General features: G+C 38.0%; 1 protein-coding gene across 1 annotated transcript in view; it reads left to right on the forward strand.

The window, feature by feature from the left end:
* The window catches only part of grm2a (glutamate receptor, metabotropic 2a), a 70,345-nt gene that overhangs the window by 20,798 nt on the left and 36,198 nt on the right, over window positions 1-13,349 (forward strand). The window contains exon 2 of the mRNA XM_079840433.1: window positions 5,249-5,939. Within this exon, the coding sequence (XP_079696559.1) occupies window positions 5,430-5,939 (510 nt within the window). The 5' untranslated portion in view covers window positions 5,249-5,429. The remainder of the gene's footprint in view (window positions 1-5,248; window positions 5,940-13,349) is intronic.

Genomic DNA, 13,349 nt, shown 5'->3' on the forward strand with positions numbered 1-13,349 from the left:
AACTGTATATTCAATCCTCACAGAAATACACCTCACAGAAAACTTTCTGCATTTTTACATTTTCAAAAAAACATAATTTAGTATGATTTATAAGCTGTTTTCGTCATGGGGACCAAAAGAAAGGATTTCAGATATTGCCATCCTTGTGGGGACATTATGTCCCCATAATGTGGGGTTTACCAGGACCACACACACACACACACACATACACACACATACAAACATTTACCCACAACAACACACAAGTGAACAAAACTCAATGGACTAGCCAGGAGCCTAAGGGAAAGGGGCCTTAGGGAAGCCATACCTAGCGCTGTGAGCTAATGAATCCAGCCGCCTGATGGAATAACAGAGAAATTCTGAGAAATTCATTTCCGAGAGTCACAGAGAAAATCAGTGAAGCCAAATGAGGATATTTCAACTGCACAACAAATTACACTTGTCCCTTATTTGGGAATCTCTGTGCGGCTCATGACTACTAATAAGCAAAGAATAAACAAATTATGATGGTCCACTTTTTCTCCTCAGTTTTAGTCCAATTTAATTGTAACTGCTCATGGAATTGTTTAAAATGAACTGTTCGGATTTTTAATGGGTGATCTATTGTGTGATATAAATGTCCTGGAGTCTTATTAATGATATAAATGATTTTAAAATAATTCAATTTAACAATGTAATAAAACAGGGGTATTGATGATTGTTATACTTGCTATCTTCTAATTCCCCTGCATTGATCTTGATGTTATGGAAAAGTTTGTAGTTGATAACTTTCTGCTTTATAAACAATTCAACATGACATGATTTGCAGTTACTTAAACCTCTATGGGACTAATTATGAAATCACAGCTAGAAAAAAATAATTACATTATATTTTACGACTGTAAAAAAAATATGGACGTAGTGTCCGTGACGTCACCCATAGGATTCTGAAGAGCAGTTATGAAGCACAAAGTAGGGCCGAGCTGGCCGTTGCCATCTTGGCAGCGCGCCATTGCGCGTCACTCCCGGATAACAGAAAATGGGCAAAAAGGCAGGACGTGGGCAGAGCTGAAGTGACATGATGACTAACAGACAGCAGATAAATGGCTACCCACCTGTCACTCGAAGTAGCCACGCCCTTAATTATGCAGAACTTTAATGCTTTATATAATGTAAACGAATGAGTTATAAAAAAAATTCACCCCCCTCACAGTTGTAATGAAGGGCAAAATTAGCTGTATAGACAAAAACACAATTTGTACCAGGCTGTAAACGTGTTTTTCTGCTGTAAAGTTGGGCATTTTAACATGGGCTCAATGGAGCCTGTCCCTAGTGGCCAGTCGATGAATTGCCGTTTATGTCACTTCTGTATTGGCTTCAGGAGAAGCTGCTAGAGGTTGCCGCTTGTATTTTACATATATTTAAAACAAATATCATTTTCCAAAATTAATTTTCTGAATATGACTTTTGACCTTTTTTTAGAGTGCCGTTATTTATAACTAACTTTGTCCTATTAGGGTAAATTATTTTTGTAAATTGTCTGAAACTTCACACACATTCAATTACATTTTCGCTATCTGAAAAGCAGTGTTTCAAAAGCATTAAAAAGCTTTATTAACATTCCATTTCATTTTGTGCTACTATATTTCATTTGGAACTCACATGTGAAAATGTCAAAACAAATTGACCTATCGGTTAGCCCCGCCCCCCTTAGTTACTGTTGCTAACTCGGACAAACAAACAGAGTTGCTATATCTTACAATGTACAGCTGTCGTGTGAAAACCTTATCCCAAGATGTTTTTGGACACAGAATGTAGCGTATACCCCGTCCAAATGATGGACAAACTTTACTGATGGTTTATGAAGTTCATTATATCGTTTTTCACTCAAAAAAAATCATCGTGAGAGCTGAACAAACAAAGCATAAGAAGTGCGCATTAACATCTCATTCACAACTCTCTCTCTCTCTCTTGGCATTTCCATTAACATACACAGCAAATTACATAAAAACACTCACAGTAAACAAACATTTGCACAGACCTTATGCCTTTTCGGGGGTGCAGATAATAACTGGTGAACTTTGTATCTGTAAAACAACTCAGATAAACTGCATGCAAGCTCTCCCTTTCACTACCCGTAGACTATAACACCCATCAAAATAGGAGTCCTCCTTATAAGACAGATAATGCAGACCTTTAAACATATCTAAATTCACATTTAATCAGTTTAATATGGAGAGATGCACTGAAATGTAGACCTTCGTGTTTCTAACCTACACCGTTGCATGAGAACAGTTACGTTAGTTATAGTTAGTCGGTTTGTACGTTAGCAGGGAATTACTAACTTTAATAGTAACTTAATGAGAGTATGACAACCAGAAAAATCCTCTCAGGATCCCTGGAATCAGTGTTACAGTACCTCAGGCATGACGTTTACCATTTTGTAGCATAAACACCATCAAACTGATGACAGCTTCGGATTTTCTAATGTTTCTCTATGGCTCTGAAACCAGATGTCCGAGTTCCGGTCCCCGTGCAACTGATACTCAACTGCCATTGGCTCATCTGCGTTCGATGGGAGGGGCTTACCGATAGGTCAATTCAGATGCAACTTCACTGCCTGACTTAGAAGTGAAAAGTCAGTCTTTACATAGACTGTAAAAAAATATGGATGTAGTGTCCGTGACGTCGCCCAGTTCTTGAGAGAAAATTTGAAGCGTAAAGGCGGCCGTTGCATCTTGTCAGCGCGTCATCGCACGTCACTCCCAGATAACAGAAAATGTGCAAAGAGGTGGGACGTGGCTATACCTGAGGTGACGCGATGACTAACAGACAGCAGACAAACGACAATCCACCTGTCACTCGAAGTGGCCACGCCCTTAATTATGCAGAACTTTAAGTATAATGTAAACAAATGAGTGATAAAAAAATTCACCCCCCTCACAGTCGTCAAGAAGGGCAAAATTAGCTGTATAGACCAAAACCACAATTTGTACCAGGCTGTAAACATGTTTTTTTTTCTGCTGTAAAGTTGGGCATTTTAACATGGGAGCCTGTCCCTAGCGGCCAGTCGATGGATTACAGTTTAACTTCTTTAAGAGAAGTCTTCGCCGCTTGGTGAAACCATGTCTTAGTGTTTAAAAAACACACACACACACACACACAAATCTTTAACATTGTTTCTTTCTTGGAATTCAAACTCAATGATTGTAGCATGAGTGAAAATCAACAAGACTCCTCTTTTTCAGTCCTACACTAACTCGATTTTGACCTATTTGATCATCATTTTTGGAGTAGCTATCCCTACTCGCCAGTGTAGTAATGCCAATAGGCAGTGGCATCTTTCCTGACCTCTGGTTGTATGGATCACATTTTCCAAACTGGCAAAGGATAATGTACCCAAATGCCTGACTTCCACAAATTTCTATGACTCATTCTTCATCCTGCCATCACCCTCACTGCTTCTATCCTCCTTGGTCTTCAACTTCTTCCTTTCTTACTACGACTTCCTTTTCTGATGCACTGCCGTCACTATCATCATGAATACTTTCTGAAAAAGTGACGGCTTTTCCTCTCTGTCTTCTATAAAACATACAAACATCAACCTAAAGCAAAGGCAAAAAGGCTATTATACTGCCTGCCAGTACTGAACAATAGTGCCAGCTACACTGAAAATATGTATCCCCTAAAAGGTCTGTCATTTATGCATGATGCACAGATTTTCTGGTCTTTGAGTTATTGATTTAGTAAAATGCGCATTAAAGAATGACCAAAAACTTTAGAACACACATTTGGATGCACAATTTGAATGAATGTGTATGTATTCCCTAGTCTAAAATGAATTCACTGTGATGCCTTTGCATGTGCTAATGTGTCCTTCACTTCCTTGATGCCAAAAATGTCAAGCACATGGCACATAGATATTAAGGTTACACGTTATTTTAAGAATGTGTCATTGTTACAGTGTAATTATATATTTAAGTACTGAGTAATATTAATTAACAACATGTACTTTAGGGGTTTGGTTGAGGGTTAGTTGCACAGTAATTATGCATAATTTACTGTTTTTCTATAGTAGGTACATGTAACCAGGGGTGTAGCACAAGATCCCGGGCCCTATAGGCCCTATAGACTGCATAGGCAGTCCTGATGGGCCCCCATGTTTCATATTAAAATATATTCTAGACTTTTCAAGGGCCCTCTCTCCCCTGGGGCCCGGGTAATCAGTACTGGTTTTACCCCCAGTCTGACGCGCCTACATGTAACATGTGTGACAAGGACACTGTAAAATAAATTGTGACTGATTTTAATTTTACTGGCTGAAGGGGATGCCATATGGTATTACAAAAATTATTATTATTATTTTTTTTAGAAATAGTGCATACTAGCATACTAGCATGTTAAAATGTGTAATTTTTTAACCACATGTAAAATATGGTGAATAAGAACTGGCATTTGTACAGCAAATTTCTTTTTGAAAAAAGCTAAATATTATCATAAGCTTTTCTCTTTGCTTCAGTGACAACCCCCAAAACTTCACCATATATGATATAAAAGCTGCAAAATCTCAACACAGCACAACATTAAATATGAATAAGTTTATGCTTTTTCATCTTGCATAAAACCACATAAAGTAACACTTAATTTCAACATTTACTCACCACATCCAGTCCCACGCATTGCATGCTGAGAACTATAAATCCTCCGTCCAGATTCAGCAATGCTTTCTTATCGCAGACGGAAATTATTCATATGGCTCCAACACAAATGGATTATGTAAACCACTTCTTGGATTGTGACAAAATATTCAAGAATTGTATTACCATTGCTCAATTGAATTAAAGGGATAGTCCGCCCAAAAGTGAGAATTCTGTTCTGCCTTTTTTCTTCTGTGGAACATAGAATAAGATATTTTGAATAATGTTGGTAACCAAACCGTTTTGGTTCACATTGACTTGTTTTGCAGTAGCAAAAGAAACTCATTTGAGTTTGGAATGACTTGAGGGTGAGAAAATGATGACAGGATTCTCATTTTTGGGTGGACTATCCCTTTAAGTAGAAAAACATGACAGATGAAAAAGTGCATGGGACAAATTAGATTTTTATTGTGGGATGTACATGCCCCCACGCTTATTCTTCACCCTAAGAAAACTGCTCTTGTTAAAAACAAACCCAAGGGCAAATCACAGAAGTTGTTATATATTACAGTGCAGCATCTAATGCTCTCTCTCGCTCTCTCTCTCTCTGTCTCTCTCTGTTTGATCCACAGATTCTGATCAAGTGGGAGATGGCGATGATGCTTGAGTTTGCCTACGCCAGCTTACATGCACACTGAAGTGTCTGAAGTCTTCCTTTAGCACAGCTTGAGCACTATCCCTTTCCAACACATAAGAGGACCAAAGACTGCTAAACAGGGATTGACCTGCAAAGTGCCCAGATCTTTCCTCACCATGGCTCAGAAGTCAACTCATTTCAGAGGTCACGGCCCCTCCTGGCCGCTTCATCTCACTCTACTGCTGCTTCTATTAGCCAGGACACCCCAGGCCTTGGCTATCCCAGGCTACAACACTGACATCTCCAAGAAGGAGATCATAATCGAGGGGGATCTGGTGATTGGAGGCCTGTTTCCTGTTCATCAAAAGGGGGAGGGGGCTCAGGACTGTGGCCGAATCAATGCACAGAGAGGGATTCAGAGACTGGAGGCAATGCTGCTAGCCCTGGACGAGATCAATCAAGATGATCAGCTTTTGCCCGGGGTAACGTTAGGTGCCCACATTCTGGACACTTGCTCCAAGGACACATACGCGCTGGAGCAGTCGCTTGAATTTGTGCGCGCTTCGCTTACGAAAGTGGACGATAGTGAGTACACATGCCCGGATGGATCCTACGCCATCCATGACGACGTTCCGCTCGCAATCTCCGGAGTGATTGGAGGCTCCTACAGTGACGTATCCATACAGGTACTGATTCCCGTCTCCTATTTTAACAGTGTTTATTCATGTTTGTTTTCTTCCAGCAACATTTCTTGATAATCAGATTATATGTCGTGATGTAGCGAGCCATAGATGTGCATGAGGATTCATTTGCATGTATATTGTGTTTATCACACTATGGCTGTCATTCAGCCACCCAGCAGGCACAGTACTGTGACGTCAGAAAGACGTTGGACTCCAACTAATCCAACGTCAGTCAGACGTCATATTTTGGTTGAAAATGAAAATCGGGTTGACGTCTAAACCCAACGTTTGTTTGACGTCAAGCTCCAACGTCAGACAGACATTTATATGTTGGAATAAGCACCGCACAGTAAAAAAAAAAAAAAAAAACGGGTAGAATGTGTGGCAGCACATTAAATCTCTGAAGATCTCAGCAGAGGAGGATTAAACAACTCCACAAACAGCATTACCAGCTTCACACATTACTGACCAGACTGACTTTATTTCTGTCAGACGACTACAGAAGCTCTTATTGAGAATTAACAGAGGTTTAGATGTTGATGATTTATTGAAAAGAATAGTTCAGTTTGGCGTCACCATTATGGTGATCAGTGTTTACTTTAGTTGACTTTTTTACATTAGTTTTTCTCTGGGTGCTGTAACTGTGTTTGTTACAGCAAGAAACGCAAGACAAAATGTGATCAGATGATATTGTCTTACTTATCTTACTGATATTGCTATACAGTGGTCTATTTCACTAATGCCATCCAGAATCCAAACTTTTGATACATGATCATTTTGTAATATTAATTATAGCAAGCCTGTAATTCTACATTGTCCACTAAACATTTTGATCTCCAGCATCTTTTAGCCTCATTCAGACATCAATAATCTGTATATGAATCTCAACAATGGTGACATGCTTCATGCCACAATGCATTCTGGGAGCCATTGACTAGTTTTGTATGAAGCACCCAGAATGCATTGCGGCATGAAGCATGTCACCGTTATTGAGATTCACATTCCCTCAGATTTGAACACTGCTGAACAATCACAGAACTTTTACAATCAATAATGAGAAATTAATAATATGATATCTAAACAAATAATAGACTCTGATTATGACCAGTGAATCAAACACTATATGATGATCGTATATCTTTATCATCATCAAATAGCTGACATCATCTGATCACAATTTCTCTTGCAGTTCTTGCCATAACAAACACAGTTACAGGAGCAAGAGAAAAACTAATGTTAAAAGGCCAAGAGTCAAACTGCCCAACTGAAGTGTACACTGATCACCATAATGGTGACTGAATTGTCAACAAACCCTTAACATCTAAACCTCTGTTAATTCTCAATAAGAACTTCTGTGCCTGGATCTGTAGATGACAGAAATAAAGTCAATCTGGTTAGTAATAAGTGAAGCTGGTAATAAGTGTACTTTTTTGGGGGGTGTTTATTCCAACCAAAATTCAACGTCTGCCCAACGTTGGAGCTTGACGCCAAACAAACGCTGGATTTAGAAGTCAAATCAATTTTCATTTTCAACCAAAATCCAACGTCTGACTGATGTTGGATTAGTTGGAGTCCAACATCTTCCTGACGTCACATTGACATACTGTGCCTGCTGGGCATATGCATAAGCCCGCAGTATTGTTCACTTAACCCTGTAAAGGCAACTGTATCATATTTAATACGCAAACTTCTAAGGCTTCTAAATTATCAACAAAAAAGAAAAAAAGAAAAAGCCTTTTAGTAATTCTAAAACTGTCCACCTTCAGGTCGTGGTATGTCTTTTTGCTGTAAAATCTTTACTGACTTTTTTCATTTAAATATAAGAATAAATGTTATATTGTTATGTTAGTTAGATGAATACTTAAAGCTACACTATGTAACTTTTCCGTCCACTAGAGGTCGCCTGTTCAAAACAAAGGCGTAGTTTGATGACGCCACGTTTGAGCGCAGAATCTTGGGACATGTGGTCTTCAGCTCACAGCCGGTGGAAAAGAGTCAGGATAGGACTCGGGCAGAAATCATGTTCATGGATGCGATTATTAACGTTACTGTAGTATGAAGCAGAGCAGGACCGAGTGTTGTGGAGCTGAGCAAGGCCGCAGGAGCGATTGAAGAGCGGGACTGTTATTATGGCATAGTCGCCGGCGGGACTTTTATTATGACACGGTTGCCGGCGCCACTTCCTCTTTTCCAGTCATGAGTGAGGTAACGCAACTCTGTTTATCGTATTAGATATATCTAAGTGTGTTGAAAAGGAAGTTATGACGTTCGCTCGGCGGCTGCTATGACACTTTCACACTGCAGTGAGAGTAAAGTGTTTCACTGAATAAAACCGGAAACCGAGGGTGACGCAGATATGACGCAATCGACAGGCGACTCCCTCACACGCATAGCTCACACGTCCCGGTTCCTCGGTTAAAATAGCAATTTCCCACGATTTACAAATAGTTGGAAACATTTGGGATATTCTAAGTACTCAACTGAACAAAATATATAACACTGGCCTAGTTGTTTCTGGATATTTTACTGCAAAAATCCTACATAGTTCACCTTTAATGGTCTGAAGCAACTAAGGCTTACTTCATTATCCATAAATAATCCATAAATTATGTTAAAATGTGAAGCATCAAATAGGATACAGGCTTTTGAGGAACGTTTATAATAATGATACTCAACAAATTTTTTTTTTAGATTGTTTAAAGGTTCAAAAAACTGTTCCAGAAATGTACAGGGTTAAGCAAACAAGAATATAATAGATGTTTTTGCAATAGCACTGAAAATACCTCCAAACAAAGAAATGTTGCGTGTCTCAGAGCAACACACTGTTGTGTTTAATTCCTCAGTGTTTTTAACAAATCGTTTCTAAATGAATCAGGATTTTTATATGTGTACAGTATGTGTGTATATTCATAAACATACACGCACACACACACACACACACACGCACGCACGCACGCACGCACGCTCGCACGCACGTACGCACGCACGCACGCACGCACGCACGCACGCACGCACGCACACACACACACACACACACACACACACACTTTTATTTCTAAAACACTTTACACAATCAGATTGTTTCAAAGCAGCTTCACAATATAAAAAATTCAAACTCTGACTTTAAGTAGCTCTAACTTGTCAAAAGTTTTTCAGCTCAAGTCAGTATTGATTCAGTTCAGTTCCATAACTGTGTAAAATTCATCAGTTGTGCATACAAAGTGTATATACGGTGTATTTGTGTATTTTGGTGTGTATGTGGCTAATCATTTTATGTTTGTGTAGAGTTAAAATACCCTTTTTAGAAAAGTGTTTACTTTTGCAAGATATGTTTGACGTTTTGCATGTTGTGTGTGTGTGTGTTTTGTGTGTAGAATTTTGAGGAATGGAGCCATAGTTTCAAGAACTGTGTGTTAGCATTTATTTTTTAAAACTGTAATGCACAGACTGACAGTAATTATATATATTAATTAGTGAACATAACTAAAAATCTCACTTCTGTGGGTTTATACTGTAGCATTTAATAAGACAAATTTGCAGTCTTTTAAAAAGAAAAAATAGTGGTGGTGTCTGGCTACCTGTCATCCATATGCTCAACCCATCCAATTTGCCACCAACCATGTGGCGTTTCCTGACACTTCCTGGGATGCCAGGAACAGACGTGCTGCAGATGTTAGCTTTAAGGAATCAAGACAGTGACAGCTTGATTTACTCTCCACAGATCTGCTCTCTGAAGATCTAAATATATTAAAGAGAGAGAGAGTTAGAATGATAATTAGAAGAAAATGTCTAATATGCGTAATAAATGGACTTGATCAACAATCCTGCTTTATGAAAGCTCCTCCACTAATGAAAGTTCGTCTACACTATTGTGAATGAATCAGACCGGAAGACAGAAGGCACTATCGGAAATTTACCACATTCCTGTTTTATTTAAATCTCATCTGGCTCTTTACATGCTCTCAATATGTGTCTTACACATTCATATCTGTCAAACATTCTGCCAGAATGCTCTCATCTCAACAAGGGATATTATAAATTAGAATTTAATTTTATTTCGATTTCTTTTCAGTTTGTGTAGTTTTTCTTAGTTTTCATTTGTGCATACATAATTCCATGTTTAATACAAGTGTGTTATAAAATTTGAAACCTTTATAGTATATTTTGTATCATAAACTAAAAATAATTTGTGGCATTTTAGTTTAGTTTCAAACGGGACATCAATTCTGTGGATTTTTGAGGAGGTGTAGTATTTGTTTTCTAAGTTTAAAACAAATATATATATTTACACTGAAGGAGGCTCTTATGACCAGAATCACATAGCAACATCTTACCAACCAGCCATAACACCCTTGTACAGTGGAGGTGACTTTTGCAGGGTCAAAAACAAGACACATTTTCTTCTAAAAGTGTATTTTAAAAAAGATACTTCTTTCTTTATTATTGTGTTGGGCCGGGGTAATGCATTACAAGTAACTTGAGTTACATAATCAGATTACTTTTTCAAAAGTAACTCATTACTTTTAAATTTTCAACAAAATATCTGAGTTACTTTTTCAAATAAGTAACGCAAGTTACTTTTTTTCATTTATTGACTGACAGCTCTCCTGTCCCATGTTGAGAGAAATCGTGAGAAAGTGCAGAGGCGTTGTCAGCGTCAAATCAAAAACAGATTCAGTACTCAAAATGTATAAAAAAGTGAAATGCAATCTCAGAATATTACGCAAACCTGCAATAATTAAATATATTAAAATACACAAATATACTTTATGTATTTAATCTCACTTTATTAACAAAATTCTTTGTTGCTGACCTTTCCAAGCAAGCAAGCAAAGCAAGCCCAGCCCAGCCCAGGTGAGAAAAAATAACGCAAAAGTAATGTAACGCATTACTTTCCATAAAAGGTAACTAACACAATTAGTTACTTTTTAAGTGAGTAACGCAATATTGTAATGCATTAATTTGAAAAGTACTAGTGACTTTAAAACACTAGTGACAGCTAATGAGGTGCTTGTTAAAGGGTTAGTTCACCCAAAAATGAAAATTCTATCATTAATTACTTACCCTCATGTCGTTCGACACCCGTAAGGCCTCCGTTCATCTTCGGAACAGAAATGAAGATATTTTAGTTGAAATCTGATGCCTCTGAAAGGCCTCCATTGGCTCAATGGCACTCTACACTCTCAAGACCTTTAAAAGGTACTAAAGACGTCGTTACAAAGTCCATCTCACTACAGTGGTTCTAAAATAACTTTATGAATCGGCGACAATAGTTTTTGTGCGCAAAAAAACCCTAAATAACGACTTACATAGTGATGACGATTTCAAAACAAAGCATCATGAAGCTTCGAAGCGTTATGAATCACTGAGTCGATTCAGCGGTTTGAATCGCCAAATTTTAGCAGTTTGGCGGTTTGACACCTGATCCGAATCATCATTCGGCACAATTTACTTATCTGTATACTGCTGTCTTCACTGTCCTCAAAACGGCTTGAAAGATTTCCCTGTTCTATGAAGTCCCTCCTTCAGAAATACGTAACGAGTTCTGATTGTGCCAGCGGTTCCCGTGTTGTGATTCGACAGCAGCTTAGCGCACGCAGAGCGCACGTTACCGGAAAGGTCACGCCTCTCACCATAACGGGGATGCATGCGCTCAATGATCTCTAAGTACAGCGTCCCTGGGAAAGCCAAACAAAGGTGACTTGACTCCGGGATGAAAATAACAGCGTCTCGACGACATGGCAACAAACAAACTATACAAACGCAACCGAACGCAACACTTCCTCTTCTCCACGCGGGAGCAACAAGACCACGCCCCCTTTTTCGCGTGTTCTTGTGGGCGGAGGTTAGTCGACATACTGTTCTACTGACGTAATTAAAGCAGGAAATACCAGGATGTAGTCCTAACCAGCCGTTCGCTGTAGGCTTTGAAAGGGAACTTCTGTTAAATAAAATATCTCGCTTGGCATTGAACTTTGAGCTTTATAATTTTACAGGTATTATAAATGCTCTAACAGCAACATTACACACTAACTAAAGTTTGAAAAATGGGATCACGAAGAACAGGACCTTTAAATAACACATTACAATCCATGGCCGTCGGATACATGCTACGGTTGGACTATGAGTCACTTGGTGAGATGGAGACAGAGATAGGGAAATTTGTTCATTCTTAAGGATTCACAAGCATAATTACTGCAGTGCCCGCACAGGGACATGGAATGCATTAATAATGCAGAAAAAAACAGACAAGGAGGAAGAGAGAGTTGAGTGTAGGAAATTTTATTTTATCACTGTACAGAAATTTCCTTCCTCTACCTCTCATTTGTACTCAAACTGTTGTTTCCTCTTTTCCCTATTAATTGTTTTTTATTAATATTGCTTATCTTCCTTGTTTTTGTTTTCTGCTGTTGTGTGTCTCACGCATATGTACACGGACACACACATGCACGGTTTCTTTCCCACGATATGGTTTAAAGAGACACTTCGGGCAGTGGAGGGAGATCTTTTCTGGAGGGCTAGTGTGAGTGAGACCCATCTCGCAGCTCTCTTCTGAAGCATGTCGCTGGGGAATCCCTGTTCCTGTGCCGATTCCGCCACTTAGAACCATCATTTCCTTTAAAGAAATATTTTCTCCTAAAATGACAATTCTGGGTATTCGGAAGAATTTCTGAGCTGTTTTGTCCATACAAATCAAAACATATTACCATCAAAGTCCCCCAGTAAAAAATAAATATACAAAAATAAATATATATAAAAATATTTATTTCAATCTAAGTATACTGCAAATAATATTTATTTACTAAAAATACCTGTCTGCTAACTAATTTTATACTTAATGCACTTTAGTTATCCAAAAGTATTCCTGATGTCCAACTAAAGATATATTTAATTACTGTATATTTGATTGTATTAAAGTCTGTTGCGAGTATACTTTAGGTACACTTTAAATATCTTGCATTTAAAGATTATTTTGCTATACATTTATACTATATTATTATACACTGTAAAAAATGCTGGGTTAAAACAACCCATCCGCTGGGTTTGTCCATTTTCAAACCAACTTGGGTTATTTTTAACCCAGCATTTTTTACAGTGTACATCATGCTATCCTTACTGATAGTGAAATTAAAACATTTTCTTAATAAGAAGAAATGTGCATTATGCAATAAAGATGTACTTCAAATAAAGTTTTATATCGCCAAGTCTTAAGCCATATGTCAGTAAATATGTTAATAGATTTCTATGCTTTTGAAATAAACGTATTTCAAATGCATTTTGGTATATTTGTTTTCACTAGTTCTGTATTTTATGTACTTTATTCCCTTGGTTTTAATGCCATACAATATAATTTTCAATCTCAATCTCACCAAAATACACTACCATTCAAAGTTTCCATAAAATGTTTTCTTA

The sequence above is a fragment of the Gobio gobio genome (genome assembly GCF_949357685.1).
Source record: "Gobio gobio genome assembly, chromosome: 17".
In the NCBI taxonomy this organism is placed as follows: domain Eukaryota; kingdom Metazoa; phylum Chordata; class Actinopteri; order Cypriniformes; family Gobionidae; genus Gobio; species Gobio gobio.